Here is a 25,875-nt window from a genome sequence, read left to right as displayed (position 1 = left end):
CAAGTAACACACTCCTTGTAATGAAAACAAGTTTCTGCTTACTCAGACACATCACTGAGCATCCACAGCAAGCACTATAGCTAAAAGTCCATCCTTCAGAACTGCATGTTCTAGAATTTTGTTTGCAAACATTTTTAATTCTACATTATCTTCCTGCATTGACTCATTTTGCTTTCACACAGCTGTAGTCCAAATCCCTCTAAAGCTAAGACGTGAACAAAGAGTACTGGAGAATGTACAGGGCAGGAAGTTCAACTCTAAATTGTAATGAGTAGAGAGATGAAATCTTCAGACTAGGTTTTCAAAGTAGTGTCACAGAACCCCATAACAAATCATGCAGAACAGCCTGAACACGGTGGAAATGTGCAGTCCTCAGTTCCCCAAATCCTGAACTGGCAGGGTGATGGCCTAGAAGATTGAAGAGTTCAGCTACCTATTTGAATCTGCTGACAATTTGACCAAACACTGCATTCACAGCTTTTTTGTAGACAGCATTTATTCCATGTGATCTTGTGCCTCTGCTACCTGTGTATTTTTTGTTTCATTACACAACAGGTTTACAACAGGTAGAACAGTACCTGGGATGGGTGCATATACTCAAAAATAACAAAGCAAGTAGAAAGAGATGGAAGACAGTTTAATAGTAAACACTAAACATTTTGTACTGTGATTGCATCACTGGCAATAATCACTATTGCTTCATTCCCAGTGGAAGAGAGTTAGCAAGAGAAAGCACTAGGCTTCAAACATGTTTCCCATACCCCTACAGTAATGCTTCATGTAGAACATAACAGACTTTTGCCTCTCTCCATTTCTGCACAGTTACATGATGTTGCTGACACAGCTTCAGCCAAATCCAGAAACGAGAATTGTGTTTAATTCTAGACCATAAGAACTAATCTTAAAGCAGTAGGTGAGCTGGAATTCTTAGGAAGACTTCAGGGTTCAACTGTTGCATAATACAAGAGGATATAGAAACAACAATAGTCCATGCCATTCAGTCTTTTCTCCCATAAAACCCCTGCAGGATCAAAACAGACATTTAATCTTGCTTTATAGTTTTATGTCAACTGTTTCCTCGTTCTTCTCTCACAGTGGCTATAAATACTTCTTTGATGATCTCCTTATCCAGGTTCCTGCCTGTAAAGAGAAATAAAATTCCTAACTGTATCTTAGAGTGCATTACAAATACCATATAAAAGTAACTTCTTCTAATCTAAGAAAGTGTTTATTATATCAATCAGTGAGAATAGCAGTATTAAAATTAAGGTAACAGCAGACTTCAAGCTGCAAAAATAAGGGAAAGGGAAAAAAGTAGGGTTTTTTTGGTAATAAAATACTTTGCACAGCAAACAAATAAACAGAAAATAGAAACACAGAACCTCAGCACTGCAAGTTTTTCAGAACCAAAACTGATTTTAAACATTTTAAAGCTATAACCCTCCTTACAGTTACTAAATATTTGATCAAACATTCAAACTATTCCCATCACCCAAATTATAACTACAGAAATAAGATTAAATATGCCAACATAATTTATGAAAGCTTAGTATTTTATTGATTTGATTGGTTTGATTTTGGTGGCACTAATAGGGATAATCTAGACTTCTCTCAGCTGGAATTTTGAACTTCAAGAGGTTTTGATGGGTAAGTCTTTAAAAGAGGGTTATGCTGAGCATGCTCACTGAACTAATTCTGGCCAGTTTAGCCTGATTGCTTTTCACTGGCCAAGTCTGTGAGACTGTCTGTGAGAAAACCACGTTCTTAAACGTAAACTAGGAGATGAGTAATTTCCTCTTACCAATTAGGACCAGCCTGTTTGTTCTCTTTTCATCTTCTTTCCAGACTACTGAAGTCTCTTCTAGGTCATAGAGCTCATGGACACCTTGGACTATCACTTGATGAGATTTGCCTTGAATAGATACCAGTCCCTTATCAGAAAAATAACTGTTAGGGTATATAAACAAAACTTTAAAAATAAAATATGTAAGAGGGGAACCAAAAGTTTCAATCAAGCTCAAGCAGGGAATAGTACTTCTGGCACCTATGCACTTGTTAGTCAAAATAAACATATTATCAATCAACACATCTACTCATAACATCTATTTTCACATCTTATTTTGTTAAAGGTTAAGAATTACACTTTACCATACTTTGTCTTCTGTTCCTCATTAGTCAGTATCTAGCCTGCCCAAACAAAAATTAAATGTCATCATCTACTATGCCTCTTTGAATACATATATGGTGTTTAACATGGGAGTCCATGAAAGCCTGCCTGCCAACAATATGATGTAAAATGAACAAAAATGTTTGTTTCAGATTAATCCAATTAAGCTTTTATGCTCAGTATATTTACTTTTCTGAAACAGAATCTCTGAATATTGGAAAAAGAATAAACATTTGTGAAGTAAACCAGCAACAGACTTAGAAGGGATCGCAGTCAGTGTGAGTCCTTTAACTCACATATCAAAAGCTCTATTAAAACAGTTTTCATCACTGCATAGTACAATGTTCTAAAATATTTTAGTGGAACACATTCTGTAAAACATGTCTTATACTTCCTGGAAGTTCCTCCCAGAATTTGCCCTAAACCAGGACACATCCCTAAAGACAGAAAGAGTTAAAAATATTTCATAAAATACGTCTCCATTTGACCTATTAGTTGGAATTCTATGACTATTACTGCCAAAAGCAACAAACTTTGGAATAATATAAAAGCAACAAACTTTGGAACTAATTATTCTGTAATTAGTTGCTTGGGGTTCATTTGCTTTGGTGTATTTGTCTCTGACTGAGGGACAGCACACATCTTATCACAGGCTTCACATCTCGTTTAGGATTAATTTGATTCCAACGCTCAATACACCAAAAACATGCTTGTGCATTACTGCTTTTCAGGCAGCTTCAGATACAGCACTGACTACTCTCTTCTAATTGTCAGAAAGAAGAAGACCAGGATACTCTAATTTTATTGCTGAGAAAGCAAGGAAACAACTTTCCTTCCAATAAAACTAGAATAATAATGTTGCTATCTATGATGGTCAAGTGTCTCAGGTAACAAACCAGAGCTTTACTTTCATGTATTTCTTACAGCGTGGCAAATTACTGGATTCTCATTTTTTCATTATTTACTTGGATGCTTGGTATAAGGTAAATGAAAGTAGATCCTAAATTATCACCTCTACTCTTCTCCAAACCAAGCAACTGAAAAACATACGAAGTGCCCATGAAGATGAATACTTATGAGCTGTGTCTTTAAAACTACAGCTTGACAATACTGTAAAAAGTTTTTAATTGTAGACCACAACTACTACTGCATTCCTATGGTACGCCAAATTTAATTTGTGCATATTATGGCAACAATTTTAAGCGTACCTACCAATCTATAGGATCTAATCTACAGTAACCCAACCCTAAGTGAGATGGATGAATCTCCCAAAGCAATGGAGGTAGAAAATTAGAAATTATTTAACTATGGCTTGATTTTTAACCCTGCCACTGATGTCTCTGGACTGCCCTCCCCATTCAAAACAAGTAGGATCAATGTTTGCTCCTCTGCCAGGTATCTCTTTGAGTCATTCATGGAACAAAAACTTGCTACTCTCCATTTCACCTGCTCTGCTACAGTGATCAGCAGCACCTTTGATAGGTCCATAACTGACAGCACAATGCAGTTTTTTAGGTGTAAAGATGAAAAGCACAAAACAGAGAAGCTGATGTTTCTGACTAACCTTCAGTCTTATGACATCCATGGTGCATCCAGTCTTATCTTTCACATTCTTCTCCCACAGAAGATTCTATGAAAAGAAAAAGTTGTTTCCATAAACAAAGTGGCATGAGATGAGTTTCTATAAATGATACAATGATTTTTTGAGTTCAAAGTACTTACCTGAATAAAAAGATTTAAGTTTTCTTCTTTTATATTTCCAGGAACTTCAAATGTTACTGTAATTATAGCCTGCAAATGGCAAGATGCATTTATTATTACCACACTGAATAAACATCCCATAACAGTAATTTCAAAAAGTGTGCTTTATAACCTGGGCTCATAAAAAGGCAAGTATATGACAAGATCAAATTTAAAAAAACCCCTCTATTTCTGTTCTGCTCCAATTCGCTAAATTAAGCCCTACTTTTTGTTTCTGATTGTGTGTGCACTAACAGGCCATACAGGATACCTTGAACAGTTTAATGCCATTAGCTGCTACCATATAATTCTTTGCTGTAGAGACTATTATGACCAAGCTTTCAAATATGCTTAATAATGCTATTTTTTGGCTTACTGTTTTGCAGACAATTCTATCAGACAAAAAATAAGCAACACAGTTTTCATAAAAGGTGATCTGTATTTGCCTTGTAAAAAAAGCTGTTTATAAACAGACTATAGATTCAGAAAATCAAGATGTCTGAAGTTAAGTTTTGTGCCAGCTAACTGTTCAGGATCAATTATCAAAAGAAAATATGAAAATAAAACATGTAGTTTAAAATTAATGATTTATTTAAAGACAAAATGTCTTATTTTTGTCACTGTAACTGCTCAATGGTATGAAAGAACAGAGAGAGAATTACTTCCTGAAATGCTTTCAAACTACCTTCTGATGACTAGTCTAACTTAAGGAAAAAAAAAATAAAACAACAAGCAGCAAATGTTTGTCTAATGACCAAGTAAACTTATCCAACAGCAAAGAGCTAACACTGAGCAGCTTCAAAACACGTCAGACCGAAGTTCACTGTGCTCCCAGCACAATGCAGTTTGTTTCTGTTGACCTTCAACATGAAGATAATAAGCACACTTTGTCTTACAACAAGGACTTGCAGCCTACTGCGAGAACTGTTCTGCCCTCATTATGCCTCAAATGTCTCAACAATCATCTTAAATATGTGGGTGTTAAACTAAACACAGATAGTAACAATGAATTCTGTCGAATGGCTCCACACTACAAAACTACAATAATCTCCTTAATAATACAAGGATACTATAACTCATAACATTCAGGAAGGATTCTACTTAACATTTCCATCTACTTTAGGGATCAATTAAGATTCTACAACTAAGCATATTTAAGAATTTTGATTAAACAAAACTATCAACATTGGCATTGTAATTATAATTGAGCATGAACTGATTTTGCATTTAATCTTTAGTTCCAAAATTAAATTATAATTGCATTTTCCTGTTTTCAAGACTAGCAACTTCACAGTTAAAATATGCAGTTTAAAAAGAAAAACACAGGTATTGTATGCACTATAATTTAACCTGAAAATTAAATTTAATCATAGAAACCTTCTGCAGAAAGCTCACTTTTCTCAGACATCTTAAAAAATTGAAGTTTTTACTTTTTTGCAGCCACTGAGGGGACTCGAGGCCTATGGGTGAACCCCACCCACCTAGTTACACCCCAAGGAGGACTGTGACCCACAGTTCAACCAGAGAGATTTTGTTTTGGATAGAAAACCCACAGGACAGACTGGCTAGAAATTTAGGACTTGTTTCTGCAAATACCTAAAAAAAAAAAGTAATTCTATTTGGTTCACTAATACTCTCCATGTGAATCAACAAATGACATGACTGACTGGAGCACTGGAAGCTTACAAGCCATTTTTAAAAGTGAGACTTAATATAGCCATTTAGAATCTATCTACACCAAGGCACATTCCTTTTGTGTAATCTAGGTCATCTTCCAAATACCCTAGAACACATTACTCCCTAACTGAAACCTTCTGAAACAGTAACAAAATTAGCATGCAATATTGAACAGCCCTGTTGTTGCAAAAACATCAAAGCAGTATTTTTGGTAATTACCTTATCGAGATGTGCATGTGTTGTCTTTACATGCTCAAGCTTTTTCTGCAAACTGAAAATAAGTGAACTTAAATGTCGCATTTGAGTAGGGTTGGTAAAATGTCATTATTTCAAAATTTTTAAAATTCCAGTATTGCAGAGCAAAGGTGAAATATCAAAGATAGACTATATATTCAGAATAAGCTTCAACAGTTAATTAATTTTTAATCTCAAAATAGAAATGTTTAATTTTATTTGTTTTATATAGTTCATTGTTTGTTAGAAAATTAGGCTTTTTATAACATAAAGAGAATTATTGTCCTAATTTGCAATATCTTCAGCATTAAAAACACTTCCACTTCAATGAACACAACACCCTTGATACTCCTTTCAGCAAAGGCAAGCTACATCATTACAACAAGCAAGAAAAAATAAACCAGTAGAATTTATCAATAGATATTCATTTTAAAAAATTTTACAATTATTGAAAATAAAGAAGAATGTACAAAGCTGTTGCTTGAGAGAATGAAATCTGTAAAAAGATTTGAAATACTGTATACCAGCTTCTACTTCTCAGCTGTACAGCCCACTTCTACTGTGCAGTGTGCCTGCTAACTTAAAACAGATAACTCTCTACTCAACAAGTCCCTAAGTTCAAGCTCTACTTGGGAACCTCTTTTGTGAACTAATATTTAGGGTCGTACTGCATTTTTTTGTGTGACAACACAAAACAGTACTGCAGCTTTAGATTTCAGATCCACATCTGTCTCAATTAAGATAGCACAAGATTTCTTCAAATACCGTCTTCTGTACTGTTTTGTTTTCTCTCTATATTGTGAATAACACGCAGAGAACAAATACTGTAGCACAAGTTACTATAATGCCCTCTGCCACTTCAGAGAAGATTGCCCATAAAAATCCCTCCTCCTAATTTGACAACCGTAACATTTTAAGAAGCCTTTATGGTGGTGAAAAAAGGCACTGTCTGCTACAGAAATAGTATTTCACATTCCTACTTCTCTTATTTCCTTTGCTTTACTGTCTTATTCTCATACTACCCTTCTGAGAATCCAGAATTCGTGATGTGTTTCCTGTGACTTCAGGATATATACAGACTACAAGGTTCTATCACACAGGCACACCAGCAGATGTTGTATCTGTCTGCTAACCAAAATCCTTCCTGCAGTATGTCATTAAAAGAAAAAAAATACTAATGTACTGGTGTGTATTGTTTTTGAGTGCTGCTGGATGCAAAGAGTTTTTCTAGTCAGGTGATGGCACTGAAACCACCACCGATATTTCATGTAAGAATTTCAGTGTCTAGAAACTAAAAACAGGGTAAGCAATTTTGCTGTGCTGAGTTCAAACATAAACCAAATAAACCAAACTTTCTTTGAGTAGTCTACAATCTTCTTGATAATTTAGAATTTGTCCTTAAATGCTGACATTTTAGAGTGTTTCCTCTATTATAATACCAAATATTGAGAAGCTCTAAGTAACTGAGTGAGATAAGAGAAAAGACTAGACTGAGGAAAGCAATAAAGATTTTTTTTGTCAGTTCCCTAAGAACTTTCTCAGATCTGTGGAGTGCAGCAAACTAGTAAACTTCGCAGAACATCACCTAATATTACAAGTAATCAGATCTAACTGTGAACTGCTGTTTACAGGAACAATCTTTTTCTGGTTCACATCTTTTTTACTGCATTATCTCTGCTGTGTGGCTGCAGCATGAGTCAATTCAGTTAGTTGATCCATTATAGGAACTTGGAGCATGGCTTTATAAATTAACAGTTGTCTATTGCCTCTAAAGGATATATCAGTCTCCCTCCTCCCTTAACTTTGTTTTGGATGACTAGTTTTGTATTTTGTTGATGCTGCCATTGGTAAAAATCTTGAAACAAACACTACAGTATTTTACTGATTAGGCAAAAGCCAGTGCCAGAAAAAAAATGACAAAACCTGTAATTTTGATAGTACTGTACCAGTTCAGAGGGAAATCTCACAAGCACATATTGTCTAATAGAGGCTACTAATTTGCATGTCCTGCAATTTCTCCCTAAAGTGAATAAGGAATTTGCTCTGTTCCATTATCTGAAGTGAAAAGTCTGTATCCAGGAAGAAGAATGAAGCTGATACAACCCTCCTTTTCCCTCCTTTACTTTATGATTTCTCCAGTACCCCTCACTCTCTTCGCTGCGCTTCAGCACATACAATGAACCTTTCCCCCTTCCTTCCCATTTTACTTCTGCACCCATCCAGGATGCTGAATCATGCATTCAGCATTTAAAAATCCCAGGAATGACAAACACAGTTATCAGAATTGTGAGCCTTTGTTTGCTGTGGAACCTCAGTCTCTCATTCTTCTGTGTGAAACCTACAGAGGCCTCCACTTCATCATGATACAAAGGAGAAAAAAATTTGAAACACTTTAAAAGAACCAGAAAAAGGTACAAATCTACTATGACACTAAACCATTTGCATTTTGGGGAAAAATCCCAACCAACCGCACAAACTCTGGCTCATTTAACTTTATAAGGTCAAAAAGGTTTTTGCAGGCATTTGAAGAAGAAAGGAATTCCATCTGATATTACCACTTATAAAGCAGTAATTTTTAAAATGTGACTGTCCTGGTCTAGACAGGACAGACTAAACTAGAAATTCAAATAGAAACTCAGATGCAAATTTGAGCCAGGATTTCAGAGTGTCTGCTTCATACACAGGTTTGGTTTGTTTTTTTTCTTATAGAAGACAACAAAATTATCACCATACCTTACTCCAGATAAACTGTCAAAAGCATGTAGGTCCAAGACATTAGAGAGATCAACTCTAAAGAGAGGGGGGAAAAAGAAAGCTTTGTATTTTTCATGTATTTAAATGTCAGGTATTAAAGGTGTTCACTGAAGCATATGTTTCTTTTCTTGTCTATAAGACTAATGCCAGTAATACTTAGCCTTATTTTTGGATATTAGTGTTTGGTACTGTCTTCTACAAGAAATGCTATGTTTAATTACACAATAACATATAAGCACAGAAACAATTTTTTTAAATTTTACTGTTTTATGGTAAAATACAAGGTAATTCCAAAAGTATGATAAAATCCCTTATACTGAATGCCTGAATAATAAATTATTTTCCCTGAAGGGGAAAAGCAACCCTGAGCCTCTCAAGACAGACGCAAACCCCTGGAATACATGTAGAATACTAACACAGTGTTAGCAAACAAAACTGAAACAACTTTATGGGGGAAGCACTACTACTAGGAATTTCAACTCTACAATTTGAAACAGACAAATAAAAAATGTAATGCAGAATAGGCAGTACCTATCATATCTGCTTACAAGAATGGCTACCTATAAACTTGCATAGGAAACCTTTCATCACAAAGCAATACAGACTACAGATTTGACTGCTAATAGCAATTGACAGTTTTTCAGATCCTGTTAATGACATGGGGCTAAATAAAAAGAACATGACAGGTAAGAAAAACCCCACCTCTAGAATACAACCGGAATCATTAAACTTTTACATTCAACAGTAGTTGTACCAAGCAGTTTCTAAGATGAAAGATTTATAATGGAATACACAAACTATTCCTGTGTAAAATTCATGACCAGCTCAGTGTCAGTTGTTCTCAGCAGTGTTCTAAAAAATCACATAGTAACCCTCCCTTTTAAATGTGGGTTTTTGAGGGACAAACCCCTCTTAGAAAGCATATGTCCTCAAATAACATGTCAATAAATTAATTTTGTGCTTATTTCACATTTGGAAAACATAATAATGAAAGAGACCATATGTGTCATTTACAAAAGAATATTTACAAATAACAAAGGCTTGTCATTGAGGACTGAATCTGAGGTCCACTTTATCTCATATCCAAAACAGAGTGCTAACTGGCGTCACACACCATACAACATGCTAAGAGATCACATGTTGGATCTTCCCCTAATGGACATTTAAAACACAAACAATGTAGTTCAGTATCTTCTTCAAAATTGGTCATATCTGATCACCCAACAAATGCAACTATTTTTCTCTACAATTTCCAACTACATTTGACAATAACTTTAAAAAGCCAAGTATACTTTATTAAGGTTATGACTATTACCTTCTCTTTAAGTTTGCTTAAATCAAAAACCTATATTTTACAAACACTGACCACAATTTTCCAGTAATTGATGTAAAAGTGCACAAATCAGTCCTAGCAGTCTGGAAGCTATACTTCTTTCCTAATGCTCCTGGGAATACAGTACCCATTTAAGTCCTTATTAAAGAAGAAAACTGAGTCAGAATTTCAATTAAAAAATAGCAAAAAACAGTGCAATAGTGCAATTATTTATTTTTTTGTTCTTGTAACTTCCTTCCACTGCTTTCAAAGACATTTTGTAGTAACAACTTATTTGTAGCAGCAATTCATAAAATAAATATTAAATTGGGTTAAATATTTCTAATTCAATAATTTTTCTTTAATAAAGCTGATTTAATAGAACACTTTAAACTATCACAAAAGAAGCAGGATCTAGTACCTAGTAACAGTGGCCATTTAATACCTTGATCTTTGTGTCTCTAGAATTTTAACAAGTCCATTTATTGACCTAAAATAAAACAGAAAAACCATTAGTTAGAGGAAAATATAACCGTGACATATTGTTTGAATATCTTAATCATGGACAGCATCATGTGAAATAACATCCCAACTCTGTTATCAGCTAGTTAAATAACTATCAGACATGGGTTGAGATATTTGGTTTCCACTAAGAGCTAGGGAACTTCACAAGTTCTGACAAGAAGATACCACCAGTGAGAAGAGCATTTTCCTATCCAAAGCTATTCATGATACACTCTGCTCAGTCTGAGCATTTTTATTTTCATATTTCAAAAAACTAATACAGTTGTAAACTATTTTAAAATGTTAATGTTTAATTTGGCTTATCATCATATTGATGGAAAAGAATAATGTCTTTGATCATTAATTTGTTTCAGACCACTGGTTCTTCTGCTCCTATGACAATTGTTCGGGACTTCCTCCATATATCTTTGCATTTGCTAGTGAACAGCAAATGCAATATTTACCAGCAGATTTTTTACCACTTCTGCTAATTCTCAAAAAATGGCAACAGCTCCTCAGAAACACAAAAACAAAAACACTTAAGACAAAGGCCTGTCCTTAGTAAATAACATCAAATCTTACCTAGCTGGACAAAATGCTAAGATTGTGTAAGTACACAGAAGTACTGAAATATCTTTCACAAGATACAGTCTCTTTTATAAGCTTATCAATTTTTGTCAATCCAATTTTGAAATCTAATTTCTATTCTAACAGTAGTAAAGAAGTAGCTACATTTAAATTCATTTTTGAGGAAGTAGTGTTACAGTTATGCCAAAAGTTTCATACCTCACAGATGTTCTGACTTTATTCAATTCTTCCTCTGAAACCAAGTCTGTTTTATTGATGATTATAAGATCAGCCAATGCAACCTGCCTAAGTATTAAGAAAAAAAAGAGAGAAAAAGACATCACTAACAAATACTTTATCTGTAACGCAGAAACATCATCTCTCCTACGGCCCCAAAAGACAGTACGAACATTGTTAGTACAGAAGGGCAAGCATTAAGAATATCATGAAGAATGATTAAAGTACTACTGACTTCTCCTCAATATGTTCTTCTGTGCCCTAACAGATCAAATAAAGGCTTGCTAGATTCTTTTATTTCAGGGTTCTTCTGTTTGTTGGTGTTTGTTTGATGTACAAATCCCTACTTGCCTTGCACGTGGTCCTAGTAATCCACTACTTGAAGTCTCTTTGTTTTATGAAGACTTCAAGTGTTACAACAACCCTTAATTATTGTGGTTCCACATTTATTAAAAAGTATTCCTCTATCTTCAGTTCTGCTTCAAGCATGGTAGAACCTAACACAGAACTTTTAATTCCCCCAACACAGGCACTTCTCATTCACCTAAATAAAATCCCATCACTATTAAAATGGAAGAGCCCATTCTTGGCAGAAAGATCAAATGAACCATGAAGTTACTTTTCCACATTTTATGTCATTACACCAATCTACCTCAGTTTAAGCAAAGAAGGAGAAAAAAGCCCAATAAAAGAACCCATTTCAAATGAACTTTTATACAGTGCAATTCCCAACTTGATATATAAAATTAATTTCTACGTCCATACCGAGATGCTTCATTAATAAGGCCTTCTGGTTTCTCCTCTGTCAAATGCTAAACAAAAATTAAAAGAATTGGATTAATCATATTCACATTAAATTTAAATTGATTTGAAATTAAAGAAAGCCAAATCCAATTCAGTTGAGGTTTGTTTTTAGACAAGATATTGAGGAAAATAGCATCTAGAATCTTTCTGTTAAATGATACTGAAAAAGTAAATTTATACATTCACCATTACAGAGATTTACAATTAGCTTAAAGCAAACTCTTCTAACTGATTTTATTATTAGAATGCTAAAGATTTGGAAAACTTTATAATATTTAATTACTTTTCAGCTTTACAAGTAAAAAAGTTACCATGACATACAGTAACAATGAAAAAATGTATCTGGAAGAAAATGAAGGCTCAGTTACTTTACAAATGAATGTGAACTCAACTCAAAAACACAGGCTAGGCCTGCAATACAGCATTTCATATATGCAACCTCACACCCTTTTTCTCTGGAAGACTGTACAAGACAAACTGTACTTTTATAGTTAAAACTGCTAACTTTTTCCAGGTTTGTATGAATAAACCACTGCTCTTTGACAAGTCTGTCCAAAATTAGAAGCTACAGGAATTTCAGTATCATCTCCACTTGTCTGCCCAAGCCAGTGTCTGCACAGAAGAATAAGTGAAAGGGAAGAAATACCTGCATCTCAAGCAGCAGTGTGATATTTAGCAAGACAAAGGCTTACTTAACTTAGGCACAGCAACAGACTACACAGAAGCAGCGAAGGTCTAACTACAAGTTATTTTCTGTTCGCTCTACCATGGGGATAGCAATCTCTAGGAGAAAAAATGTCACAGACAACTGGAGGGAGAAAAACTTCAAACTGATGCTGTAATACTAGTAAGAACTTGCCACTTATGCTTACATCTCCAGGAAAGTTAGAGTACTGTGCACTCCTTCATCAGCTCTAAATATACCAGGAATATTACTTTAAAATCTCAGTTTCAAGTTACAGAAATACCAAATTAAAAGTGGAATCAATTGTCATGGGAAATACAGTTTTTAAAAACCTAGAAATTTTTTTTTCTTTATTGGCATTATTAGGCATCTAACAGCATTTTACTTCTAGAAAGTCAAAAACTGGATATTGCATACTGTGAGTCTATCATGTAGAAAGAAACAAAACTACTTCCTAATTTTGCACAACCTGTGCAGAGAGTAACAACAGGATGACTCTTAGGAACCTCTCCTCTAACCTTTTCTTTGTAATCCTCTGTGTATTTATTCTATTCAATTAATGTTTAGGTTTGTTGCCCTGAAAAGAGCAAATGTCAGTAGTCCAGGTGTCAGGTCCTGGAAGTTGAGGACTGGAACTTCAAGATGTCCAACTGTTTGCTCTCAATTAAAGAAATTAAAGAATTCAGATAGCTGTGCGACAAACCTGTTAGACTGATAACCCATGGTAGCACAGGGATGGTGGTATGGCTGGTCACAGGAGATGTTTGTCAGCTTTTCTTGAGATGGGTTGGTTCTTTGAAGCATGACATACATAAATTGCTGCCCCTTATCTCAATGTCATTACCTGTACGGCTTTCAAAGTTCTTTGAATAATAAGCAACTGTTGAGACCAGGCTTTGCAATCAGAGGAACTAAACAAGTTAGTTAGTCCTTCCATAGCGAAGTTTACTTAGTACACAACTGAGAAAGTCTGAAGTTCCTACTATTCTGAGTAGATGTCAGTGTTTTACAGAGTAGACAATGTATGTTTCCATTGAGGTGCCAAAGGTAACAGTAGATAGAAAATTTGAATGTTTCAAACCATTTTTGTGTTGCTTCTATTATATTACTCAAAAGTCTAGCATTTAAAAAACTAACTTTCAGTAGTAATTTAGTGCTGCTGTGCGCAACACAATTATATTTCATCGAAGACAGTAATTCAGCACTGCATTAAGAAAAAGATAAACAGAACAACATTTTTGCAAGCAATAAAACATATCTGAGTTAGTATGAGGGAACCCAGCTGAAAAGGGGCTGACCTAAAACATGATGCAATTTCTTGTGATAGTTGTGCTGATTTAAAAGACAGTGACTGCTGTCTTTTGTGGAGAAATTCATAAAAGAGTGATGGGAAGAGGGTGATTTGCTCTTGGAAGGAAAATCACACCCTTCCCCTCACTCTTCTACCAACTTCTCCACAGTTGTTCTTGCACAACACAATGAACTTAACCTGCCAAACTGCTATGAGGTTGTATTTTTTCTGTTCCAGTCCAACACAAATTAATGACAGCATAGGACTGCTGGCCTGATTTACCCTTTCGGTAAATCAGCTATTAGATAAGCACAAATGTAAGGAGAAATCCAAGTAATCCAAACAAAAAAATATCTTATACAGGAAGAATTACTCTATTATTTTTAAACCACTATTCTTCAGTTCTCTGAGCCATTTGCAACCATTGTAAATGCAGAAATATTAAAAACACTTCCACAGCATGGAATTTTTATATGATTGCTAGATGCAGTGGCCGGCTAATATGTGGTAATATAGTGGCTGGCTCCTGCAATGAAAGGATGAATATTATGGGTATGTTAAGAGAAGTTCTATTTATGTATAGTTATGTTATTGTGATTTGTTGTTTGGACATCCTCTGTTCTCTCCACAGTCCCCCTTTCCCCCTTTGTAGGTTGCCAAGAGACAGCCTTGGCCGTCGGGACACATGGAAGGCATGTACCTGTGACCCTTGCATGGGGCATCTGGGAGGAGGGCAGGCCTGCTACTAGGAGGTGTGGCACAACAACGCCTGACCTCCGATCAAGTTGCAAGGAAGTAGTCTCCGCCAATGGATGGAGAAGGAGTTGACTGACAGACTTTGGAAGGGGCCAGCGCTGGCTGATGCAACAGCAAGAGTATAAAAGGTAGAGCAGCCATTTCGTCAGTGAGCACATGCTGGTTTAGTTCCATACTCCCAGTGCTGCTCTTTCTCCTTATTCAGTCCTCTTGTTGTACTTTGTTAAGGTTTAATAAAACTCTCAAATTTTAAAGATGAGCGTTGTTTCTCACATATGGGGTTCAGTCTGGGATATAAAACCTCATCTCTGTGGCCCCAGGGGATTTCAGACAAGATGCATGCATGTCTCTGCCGAGTTTGGCAGAGTTGCTAAGTTTGACCTCTCCTGGGATGTGACCATTGGTGATAGCAGGTCAACACCCTGGAGACAAAAAATGACTGAGTAACGAAAAAAAAGAGGGTGAAGAAAAAGTCCTCTGTAAAAAACTGCAGACAAAAGTGCATATAGCATGTGTGTGAGGCGGAGTCTGGGAGTGTGCTTGGTGTGCGTGTGAGACTTAGGAGAGAACTGCAAGCAGAAGAGGGACCTCAAGAGCACCTGGGGAGGCCAGGTTATGAATTACCATACTTAAGGGGTGTTAGATCAGCGGGAACCGCTGATCAGTGGAGGCTGCAAACATTGGAAAGTTCCAGGCACATGAGGACACTGGTGGTGGGAGTCATCAGCTGTGGAACCCGCTGATAGGTGGGGCTGTGCAAGCAGACTGGAAGGGAAGGCTCTGGGTGCACGGGGCCACCAGCAGCGGGAACAGCTGAGTGGTGCGGTCTGCCCAACTGAGGGTGTGGGACCACGGGGGCACCACATGGGACAGCGGCATGCAGTGGCACGTGGTGCAACAAGCGTCTGGTGCGTGCTCGGCCTGAGAAGCTCCCAGTGCTGCCAGCACTGAGGGGGGTGGTGGCAAGTTGGGGCGCGCTAGGTGTGGTTGAGCACAGCGCTGCCGAACTTCCAGACGTGCTGAGCCAGCGGGTTCTGCTGAACGCAGTTTGCACATGGCGCTGCTGAGAACAGGGGGCTAGCTCAGTTGTGTGGGGCCGCGCAGCTGCGGGAGCCCACACGAGCAGCTCACAGTGCTTGCCCCCACTGGTGCGCTGCAGGGCACTGGGCCACAGCACCTCCCCTGCCATCTGGCGGCATAAGGCGGAGCGACTCCGGGAGCCCACAAGGGTGGCTTTCAGCAGCTGCCCTGCACTGGAAGCTACCGGATCACTGGACCATGCCGGCTTCCCTACGGTACCTGCCAGCATAAAGCCGCAGCACCAGGGGAGCCACCTGGGTGGCTCTTCGCAGTTGCCCTGCGCTACACCAGAGGGCACCAGGGTGCAAGACTGCCGTGGTACCGACCCCGTTGTACAGGACTACAAGTGGGTAGTTTGTTTGCTTCTGCTTTCCAGGAAGAAGGCAAGGACTTTTTTTAATTTCTCTCTCTTTCTTTCTTTCCTTCCTTCCGCCCCTTCCTTCTTCCGGTTGCTCAGAAAGCAGGCTAGAACCTGTAATTGGCTGATTAGGAAGGTGGGCCTTTGTTGGGAGGCCCTGTGGTTGGCCAACTGGGAAAGCAGGCTCTATGGGGAGGATTTATGGTTGGCTGATTGGGAAGGCTAGCCTTGTTGAGAGGGCCTGCAGTCAGCTGCTTGGGAAGGAGAGCCTTGTTGGGAGGGCCTGCAGTTGGCTGATTGGGAAGGCATGCCATATTAGGAGGGCCTGTGATTGGCTGTTGGGATAGGACTAGGAGCAAGCAGAGAATCCCCATGGGAAGAAGTGAAGAGATATCAACAAATAGCCTGGGAAGAAAACTAGCCCAGTCACTGTTGGGATAGGACTAGGAGCAAGCAGAGAATCCCCATGGGAAGAAGTGAAGAGATATCAACAAATAGCCCACTGGGAAGAAAACTAGCCCAGTCGAAATATGACCCCAACACCAGAGATAAGGATAAGACTAAGATGATAGAGTACTATATGACAGAGTGGACTATGGGGGAAATTACGCCCAATCATGTACTTTGGCTGAGGTATGGGTTGGACAAAGAGTGGATATGTCAGGATTTAAACATCTATGTAAGGGCTATGAAACCATTTAATCAAGAAGAGAGTGACTACACTGCTTGTTGTGAAGAGGAAATCTTGCCTTCAATGGTGGGTGTGTTTAAAGTAACAAAGAGTAAAGAATGGGACCCATTAGACTACTTGTCCCCTACACTTCCACTGGCACCAACCACACTTCCCTTGTCCTTTCATGGGCCTAGTCTAAATACTAGAAACAGAATGGGACAGCAAGAGGAAGACAGTCCAAGGGATGAGAACCGGCAGATTATATCCTCTGAGGAAAGTACCACTGGGTATAGAAACAGAATGGGACAGCAAGAGGAAGACAGTCCAAGGGATGAGAACCAGGGAGTGAGATTATATCCTCTGAGGGAAGTACCACTGGGTGGGGCGTAGATTTCTAGCTATACTACTCAATTCCTCTAATGTGAGTATGCTCAAGAAAGAGTTAAAAGGATTATTAGAAGACCTCATTGGATTAACAGAACAGTTAGATTAATTTTTAAGGCCAGCATTTATACATGGGATGAAATGCAATCAATAATGACCATGTTATTTACACCCCAGGAAAGACAGATGATCTGGATGGCTGGGATGCAGATACAGGGAAAGGCACATGCACATGCAAGGACCTCCTGGGGATCTGAAGATGCCCACTGTACACCCCATTTGGGACCACAACAACCTCAGGGGAAGGCAAAACATGGAGGAAGGATTATAGAACTTTAATTGTAAGGGGTATTAAAGAGGCAGCCCCACAAACCCAGGATGCTTGTAAGGCATTTGATGAATAACAAGAGAGGGAAGAAATCCCAACAGAGTGGCTAGAAACGTTGAGGAAAAATATGAGGTAGTATTCAGGTATCAACCCTGATACAGCAGCCAGACAGACCTTGCTAAAGATGTATTTCATCACCCATGCATGGCCAGATATACAGAGAAAATTACAGAAGTTGGACAGCTGGCAAGAGGATCTCTTAAGAGAGGCATGGAAAAGGTACGTCAGGATGGATGAAGAGAAAGCAAAGGAAAAAGACAGAGTAATGTTAACTGCCATTAGAGAAGAACACGTTTGTTTTTATTGTAAGAAAAATGGATATATCTCATAAACCTTCAGGTCCCTTTCCCTTCAGACATGCCAAAGGGAAAGGGACCTGAAGGTTTATGAGAACGGGCAGAGAGGGGATACAGGTGTCAGGGGCACTATCGACTGGGAACAGAGTAGCATGAGGAGCCCTTGGTAACCTTAAAGTAAGTCTCCAAGAGGAAGAATTTGAATTTTTGGTAGACATAAGAGCTGAAGAAACTTGTGTTTGTAAAATTCAAAAGGGATGCGAGAAGAGTTAAAATACCATGCAAGTAGTGGGCGCAGAAGGGGAAAGGTTTTAAAGCATTAAAACTGCTAACCATTGAATCAGCTGTGCAAACTGCAGAGCGGGAATGGATTCATGTCAACAGAATTAAAGGCCTGGTGAAAGAACCCCAAAGAATAACATCCAGACCAAGCAAGACAAGATTCATTCTTAAGCAGAGACAACTAGAGAAGCACCAGATGTCCAAAAAGTAGAGTCACGCTTCCACTAGCCAGCTTCAGGACTGCTTCAAGTAACACTTTGGATGGGGAATTTCAATTGCATCAGTTATTGAAGTAATTGTCCTATTTTAATGGGTGGGGATTGGGAGTGTTTGTTGAGGGGAAGTACATGGGGAACAGTGAGAGGTGGTTCACTTGAGGGCAAGACCGAGCTGTCCCCTGTGCTTGCCACCAAGATTAAATAGCCCTGCTGCGGGTAGCAACCCTGTAAGCTCAGTAAGGTGAGGGCAGAAGCTACAGCAGACCTCAGTTGTCTTTTCCCTACAGAATCCAATACAGGTACAACTGACAGAGTACAACAGAGGCTAGACAGCTAACTCAAGCTGGCCTCTATACTCGCCCCCACAATACACCTGCTATGGGTGGCAAGCCCATGGACATGGTAGATGGGGGTAAAAAGCCATACCAGACCTCTGTGATTCCCTTTTGTCTGCTCCAACCAATTCATGTCACCAACTCCACCAATCATTTTGCTTAAGCAAAACCTGAGGTTTTTTTCCCTGATCGCACTGTCCTCACTCACATCAACACATACTATTATGACTCATCCAAAATTAAATTTGACTCAAGAGAAGTAAGAGTAGTTCATCAGAATTAACTGCTTGAGCCAAATGACTTACAGAAAAGAAAAAAGGGGGTTTGGTATAGATGGCTAATGTAATGGCTGGCTCTTGCAATTAAGAGATGAACATTATACATACGTTAAGAGAAGTTCTATTAATGTATAGTTACGTTATTGTGATTTGCTATTTGGACATCCCATGTTTTCCCCATAGTCCCCTTCCCCCTCTTGTATGGTCTTTCTCCTTATTCAGTCCTTTTGTTGTATTTTGTTAAGGTTTAACAAACCTGTCAAATTTTAAAAGTGAACAGCATTTCTCACAATGAAGGCAGTTTCTCAAATGGTCACTTTTTTTCTGAATCCTGCAAAATCAATACCCAATCAAAGCAGTAACCTGCTATGTTATTAAGTTGCAAATAGTTATATTTACACCCACCTATTACCAAAAATTTTTAAAAAAGGAAAAAAAAAGCTGAATTATTTGAATTAATGACAATTTTTACTGACCCAAGCTCACTGTTCTGTATGTCTGTTCTTACATTATACTTTATATATAGATTACTCTAATACCTGCTCTTTTCGTCTGCTTCCATATAACATTTTAATATGAAGCAGTAGCAAGACACCTGTGCTCTCATTTTTCCCTGCCACAGCCACCATTACATTAGTACCCTTTCCAGCTCGAGCCCTCAGTTGTTACCACATTGGTAAAAGACATGTTTAGTCCTCTCCTTTCAAGTAACACACACCAGTGACCAATTTCTCCATTGTTTTTACAGCAATCCAAATGCCTATTTGGATTAAAAGCAACATTCCTGAGTGAAGAGATCGAACTAGAAGAAACCAAGTACTTAGCAACCTGGCAACTCTTGTCACACCTGTTTCTGTGTCTGTAAGAATCTGAATTGCTGCGAATATCAGTACTTCCTTGAGCCCATTCAAAAGATACCAATAATGAAATACATCCTCATTCAATCTAAGAATTACAGCTATTGTTAAAATTAATTAATCCACATGTACATTACTGCAATAGCTGTTCTAATGCTGCAGTTTTAAATCATGTAACAAATCTAGTAACTTACCTGCAATCCATGCTTTGCATCAACAACAGACACTATACCTAAAAGAAAATATTAAAATGGAACAGAAATGTGCTGAAAGCGGCTGACAGTTTAACAACTGGCAAACCTCCTGCACAAAGGTAACAATATTTTACAACTAGTTATAATAAACTGGAAGCACTGAAAGTCTGTGAACATTAAACTTGTTACCTAAATATTTTTTTATTCATTGTCATATCTGTGGTAGTAAAATGTCTACAGAACCAGGTGAGAAATTCTCACAAAGTAGATGCCTCATCTTCCACAAAAGGAAATTGGCTGAGGGATTCTTTAACAGAATAATGAAACAAATTAAGGGACTGACTGATTCTGATGGCAAATGACCAGAAATTTGCAAGTCTCTGGCAGAAACTTAGGAAGCTCTTTCTTATTGAACTCAATGTTTCCTTCCTTGGTTAGATGGGTATTTCACAGACTGACCAAAATGTTAGTAGAGCATTTTTTAAAGTAAAAAAAGTAATTTTTTCCTACATTAAAAAAAAATTGCTCTTTAGCTACATATTATGATGACTTATCTTTCAGTAATCTCAGGTTTTCATTAGAACACAGCAAATATTAGAGCAAACGACTACAATAGGTAAAGCAAGCAGAAAACAAAAGGCAGAAACATCCAGGTGTTGACAAGTTATGAATTCAGAAAAATAGGAAACCCTTTAGGAAACACTGTATTTCAGCAGAGATGGGGGAGAAAAAAGAGAAAAAAAGCATGCTGTAATATTACTCCTAAATGAGGTTTTATAACATCTGGCTAATGAGATTTTCCCCTTACATCACTATCAAGAGCTGTCCATATCTGATCCCTTAGAAAAGCATTACACAACTTTTACTGGATTTAGCAAGACTGGGCACCTCACCAAGTAAATAAACAAGAGTCAGAATAAGCAGGGATACCTATGTGATCAAATCTGGCAGTGTGAAAACCAGGTTCATACATTTCAAACATTTTCTGAAACCTTGCCTTAAAACACCAAGAATACATTACTCTAAATCCAGATATCAAGTGTCAATACACAGGAAAATAAGTTTGCACTTCTTACCATCAAGATAGATGTCACTTCCCAGCTCAGAATCAACCCAAAACATGGAGGCCACAGCTCCTAAGAAGTGTAGTATATATACAGTTGCAAAATTGGTATTTTTTCAGTAAACTACCAACACTAAGGTACTTGATAGAAAAACTGTGTTTGCAGTGGTAACAATAAGATCAGTGAATAAGTAATTCCAAACCTAAAACTGTCCACCTGAAGTGATACAATGCAATCCTTCAAACACCACTCTGTATCAGACCCAAATACCTGTCAGTTGTTCTAATGCTTACTCAGGCAAGATATAGCAGGGACCACAACATGAAATCGTTTTCTGGTATCTATTGATTTTTTTTTCCAAAAAGCTTAATAGTTTTCCAATTTGACTCAAACAGAATTTGTGTGTAACAGAGGCCAAATCAATGTCCTATCCTTTGAAGAAAATTACTTTATAATGACAACTATTTAGCTTTGAGCTGGAAAGCACCAGTCTCCTGAAGGGGAAACAATTGAATTTCTAGTAAGAATTTCCTTCCCTCTCCATCTATAACAGATTTTTAATGTGGATGGTTTAAAGAAAACTGTTTTGGATAGCTATTCCTAACATGAGCTCAAGTTTAAACACCTTTTTTATAATAAATACTACTAAAGAACACAGAAGGATTTTGTAAAATCTATTATTGCTCTTTAAGAAGAATGTACTAGTCTGTTTCACAGTATATTTTACAACTTCACAAAATACAAGGCTTATCACAAGTGTAACAATACAACAGATGCTAACTATTTAGACTTTAAAAGGAGGAATGTAGAACATCAAAACTGTACTGAAAACTACTAGTTTCAGAGTATGCTTTTCTTTGTTAAGACCAGTATCTTCTCTAAATGGAAATATATTTTAGCTGGATTTCTACTAAGCTTTAGATTCAATTTAGAGCAAGTTCAGCAAAGAGAACCCAACTCATATCTGCACCTTGAATCAATTTCATTGGAGTCTGTACCACCACCAAAGCATAGGCGCCTGACAACCCACCACTTTTTATTACAACTGTCAAAGTGAACTAACTGGTGAGCAAATAAGCACTTCATAAAACCAGAATAATTATCATGGTTATGAAAATTGTAATGTGAACTACCTGGATCTGCCAAACCAGTTGTTTCTAACAATATATAGTCAAATTTTCCTCTCCTTTGCATCAGGTTCTCAATTGCTTTCACACCATTGTCCCTGTAAGAAGAAACAATTAAATCTGAGAACAGAGAAAATAAGGTAAAGCATGTATTTAAATGTATCTTCTAATGCAGAACACAGTGTCAGTATGATCAAAGCAGAAGTTCTGAATCAGGACATTTGCAGACTTACAGTCTGCAATGAAAATTTAGTTACTTGCTGGCATATTATTAGGCAAATTTTAGTTTTCGACTTCATTTTAATCTGAAAATAGCATTTGCCTAATCCCATCAGGTGATCTAAAGATTTGTTTTCAAATACTGAACAACCTGTAAAGGACAGTAGGGCTGTGTAGATATGTAACTATTTGTTTTGGCAGCTGATATTACAGAAATAAGGGGTGAGGTAGAAGTGAAACATGCTGCCCTGCCTTTCTACCTCACCTACACCAAGATTAATAGGCCATTTACTTAAATTAGAGCTGATGAAGTCAGCCTGAAGCAGAAATGTATAGCATTTATATAAGAAACCAATGTATATAAAACATAGCAGCATGTAAAACAGCATATAAAAACAATAAAAAACCCAAGTATATAAAACTTCTATGCATCTCTTAAGACAGCATTCCTTCCTTACACCCCAGAACAACAGAGTCCAATAAGATCCTCACTTTTTCACTTACTACCTATTACTATTTAAGGCATTAGACCAGTTCCCCCAAATTTTCAGGACAAACAGGCCATGACTCTTATTTACAAACTTGGCACCAACAATTCAGCATTGAAATAAACAGGGTAAAAAAAAAATGCCAAAGGAACAAATACACTCTTGCTTTTTACCATGACCCTCAGCTTACCGATTTGGATACTGTTTCATTAGGTCACCAAAGGTTTTCCATTCATCCTTTTATATAATGAACACAATACTGAAGTAGTAACCGATGTGCGAAGAAAGAAGCAGACTAAGTGTTTAGTGAGGAAATTGGGAAATCCGAGTCCTAGTTCCAGCCCACCTGAATCTTCACCTCTCCACATGGAAGCATATTATACTAACAACAGAGGAGTAGATTCCTACTCTATAATATCCCCGTGGTGTATAAGTTGGTACTTAGATTACTTTTCTGAAAGACATCAAGTCCAAGTCCAAATCCAGTAAGGCAGTGACAGGAAATAAATTTCTACCTCCCAAATTCCAATTGTTTCATCTGACAAAAGAAGTCTCAATCAATTCTACCATTAGTTTCAGGAGTCAAACCTGGATGTCTTCTCCCTTACTCAATTCCCCACAATCTCCACTGGAAGAACTTGTACAATAGTCCTAACTTACTTTACTGAACAGCACAAGCAGCCATTTCTGAGCTCCAGCCACTCTTCATAGAGTTCTCCCCCTTGACTGATTGCCAGAGATTTCTCCAAGGCACTTCCTGAAAACACAAGTAGTGGTACATTTTTAATCTACTGTCTTGCATGACAATGCCTGTAACAGAGAGATATGTGGATTGCATTGTTTTCTCCTGAGACCACGTTTCTGATATGCTATTAAGAAATTTGTATTTTCTATTTTATGAGAAATTTAAAAGCCAAGACAAAGCTCATTCTACATAGATCAAATCCCACTGGATGATGGTACATCACAAGTGCCACAAACTTTGCTAAAAGTAAGGGACGCCAGGCTATCAAATAAAGGTTCTGTCTGTACATTTTATTTTAGGCTCTGTGACCAGAAAAGCTACACACATCTTTATTGATGAAAACAAACAAACAAAAAGTCCCCCACCAACACAGTATAAACTGTAAAAAATGTAAGCTTCTGACTATGGTACAGATATGAAATTACAGCTAGAGCAATTAAAAATCCTGAAAGCAAAGAGTTCAAAGAACCATAGCCATCAAGTACATATCTCCCCATTTTCCTGGTCCAAGATAATTTGTGATTTGCAAATGGCTGAGGGGAAAAGAAATAAAAGAAAATATTATCTACCAACGTATTATTTTAATTTCCATTTGCTTGAAACTGAGTGGGACAAATGGAGGTATAGCACTTCCAAGAGGGTGATGTATTTATTTATTTTACTCTGAGGGCCTACATTTATGTGCAAAACAGACTAATGCATGTCACTACTTTATGAAAACCAGCAAAAAGACTTTCTGCCCTTCTGAAGACTGTGAGGTATGTTAACAATTTCAGTAATGGATTTAACATTACAACAGTCTTGGTTTCCAGCAGTTTTATGTACTTGTCATTTTGTGGCAAAAAGAAAGATTTCTGCATGTTTACATACCTTCTCCAAATTCATTCAGGATAACTGCTATTCTTTTATTATGCTGTTCTGTCAGTATGTAATTTAGAAGAGTTGTTTTTCCAGCTCCTAGAACACAGACCATATTTCTATTAAAACGTAAAAAACCCAGAGTAAATTTCAAATAAAAAACCAAATACTGTTATGCATGCGCATGCACACTTCAAGCAATTCTCTTCTAAAGAGAAGTTTTCATTCTAATATCCTACATTCTATTCTAAAGATGTAGAAATTCATTTGTAGTTATATTTCAACCCACAGAACTATCAGGACAATAAATCTCAGTCTTAAATGACTCACAGTTTTTCCATTCATTAAGTGTCAATACTTGATAAACTTACAAGTTCCCTACTAGCTGGGGAGGGTTTTTTTTCCTACAAAACTAACTTTTGTGCTTCTTTTAACAAAAGGCACACATAATCTTCTCCCTCTTACTGCCTTTTCTGACCAGTTCTGCCATCAGTAACCACGGACGTGCCATTAACTACCTTTAAACGGGGCATTGTTAAAAAAGGTGTTCACACCCCCTGCGACACTGCTTAGGAGCAATTTTATGCCATGCACAAGATCACAGAATTGTCACGGCTGGAAGGGATCTCTGGAGATCATCCAGGCCAAAGCAGGTGACCACAACAACTAGGCAACCTTCCTTACTTGTCCCTAAGAGGTTTTTCTCTGCAACACTGTGATGCAGTACGAAGTTAGAACTTTTAGAACAGTGACGGCGATCCTAAATTTAACCAGATCCTTATAGTCCATAACTCCTTGTAGCACACAGTAACTCTGCTGGTCGCGGGGTACGGGAAAAACGCCGAACCTCGTTTCTCAGGCTGCAACGCAGGCTGCATTTCACTGAGCCAAACTGCTGCCCTGTTCTGAGGCCAAGTGATCGAGAGCCATTTGCCAATCGTCACCTGAACGAAGCGGCCCCTGAAAGCAGGGTGCACCGGGAGCTTTCACCACTGCTCACAGCGGCCCTGCAAACCCGCTGGAGCAGCCGCAGGGCCCCGCGCCGCTCACCCGGCCCGCGGGGTGGCGGCCGCGCCCGGGCCTGCCCTGCCCGCGCCGCGCCCGCTCCTCACCCAAGTACCCCGTGATGATCGTCACGGGGATCTTGCTGCCGGGGCCGGCAGCGCTCTGCTCCGCGCCGTCCGCGCCTATCGGGATCAGGGCAGGGCAGTCCTCGTCCTCCATCAGGGGCAGGGGCACGGGCACGGGCACGGGCACGGGCGCGGGCGCGGGCGCGGGCGCGGTACGGTGCCAGGCAGCTCTA

The 25,875-nt window shown here is 38.1% G+C and overlaps 1 protein-coding gene across 4 annotated transcripts; it reads right to left on the bottom strand.

Moving 5' to 3' along the window:
- Window positions 1-478: 478 nt before the first annotated feature.
- On the bottom strand, window positions 479-25,829 carry LOC120511952 (COBW domain-containing protein 1-like). 4 transcript variants are annotated; one of them, XR_005629879.1, is made up of 15 exons: window positions 25,685-25,829; window positions 24,585-24,671; window positions 23,630-23,726; window positions 22,269-22,360; window positions 21,148-21,207; window positions 20,072-20,109; window positions 11,958-12,004; window positions 11,175-11,261; window positions 10,330-10,374; window positions 8,552-8,608; window positions 5,804-5,855; window positions 3,890-3,958; window positions 3,732-3,797; window positions 1,802-1,912; window positions 479-1,140 (listed from the first exon to the last, which is right to left on the bottom strand). XR_005629879.1 is itself a non-coding variant. In XM_039729669.1 (15 exons), exons 1-15 carry the CDS (start codon window positions 25,794-25,796, stop codon window positions 1,067-1,069), a joined length of 1,113 nt encoding a protein of 370 aa, XP_039585603.1. In that variant the 5' UTR covers window positions 25,797-25,829; the 3' UTR covers window positions 479-1,066. The 4 variants fall into 4 exon arrangements, 3 of the variants coding, with proteins under 3 accessions (XP_039585603.1, XP_039585605.1, XP_039585604.1); XM_039729669.1 differs by having other exon boundaries at window positions 1,802-1,931; XM_039729670.1 differs by lacking the exon at window positions 479-1,140 and having other exon boundaries at window positions 1,813-1,947.
- Window positions 25,830-25,875: the final 46 nt, after the last annotated feature.

Source organism: Passer montanus, unplaced genomic scaffold (assembly GCF_014805655.1).
Source record: "Passer montanus isolate IOZ18808 unplaced genomic scaffold, ASM1480565v1 scaffold7, whole genome shotgun sequence".
NCBI lineage: Eukaryota > Metazoa > Chordata > Aves > Passeriformes > Passeridae > Passer > Passer montanus.
This window is presented reverse-complemented; position numbering and strand designations above follow the sequence as displayed.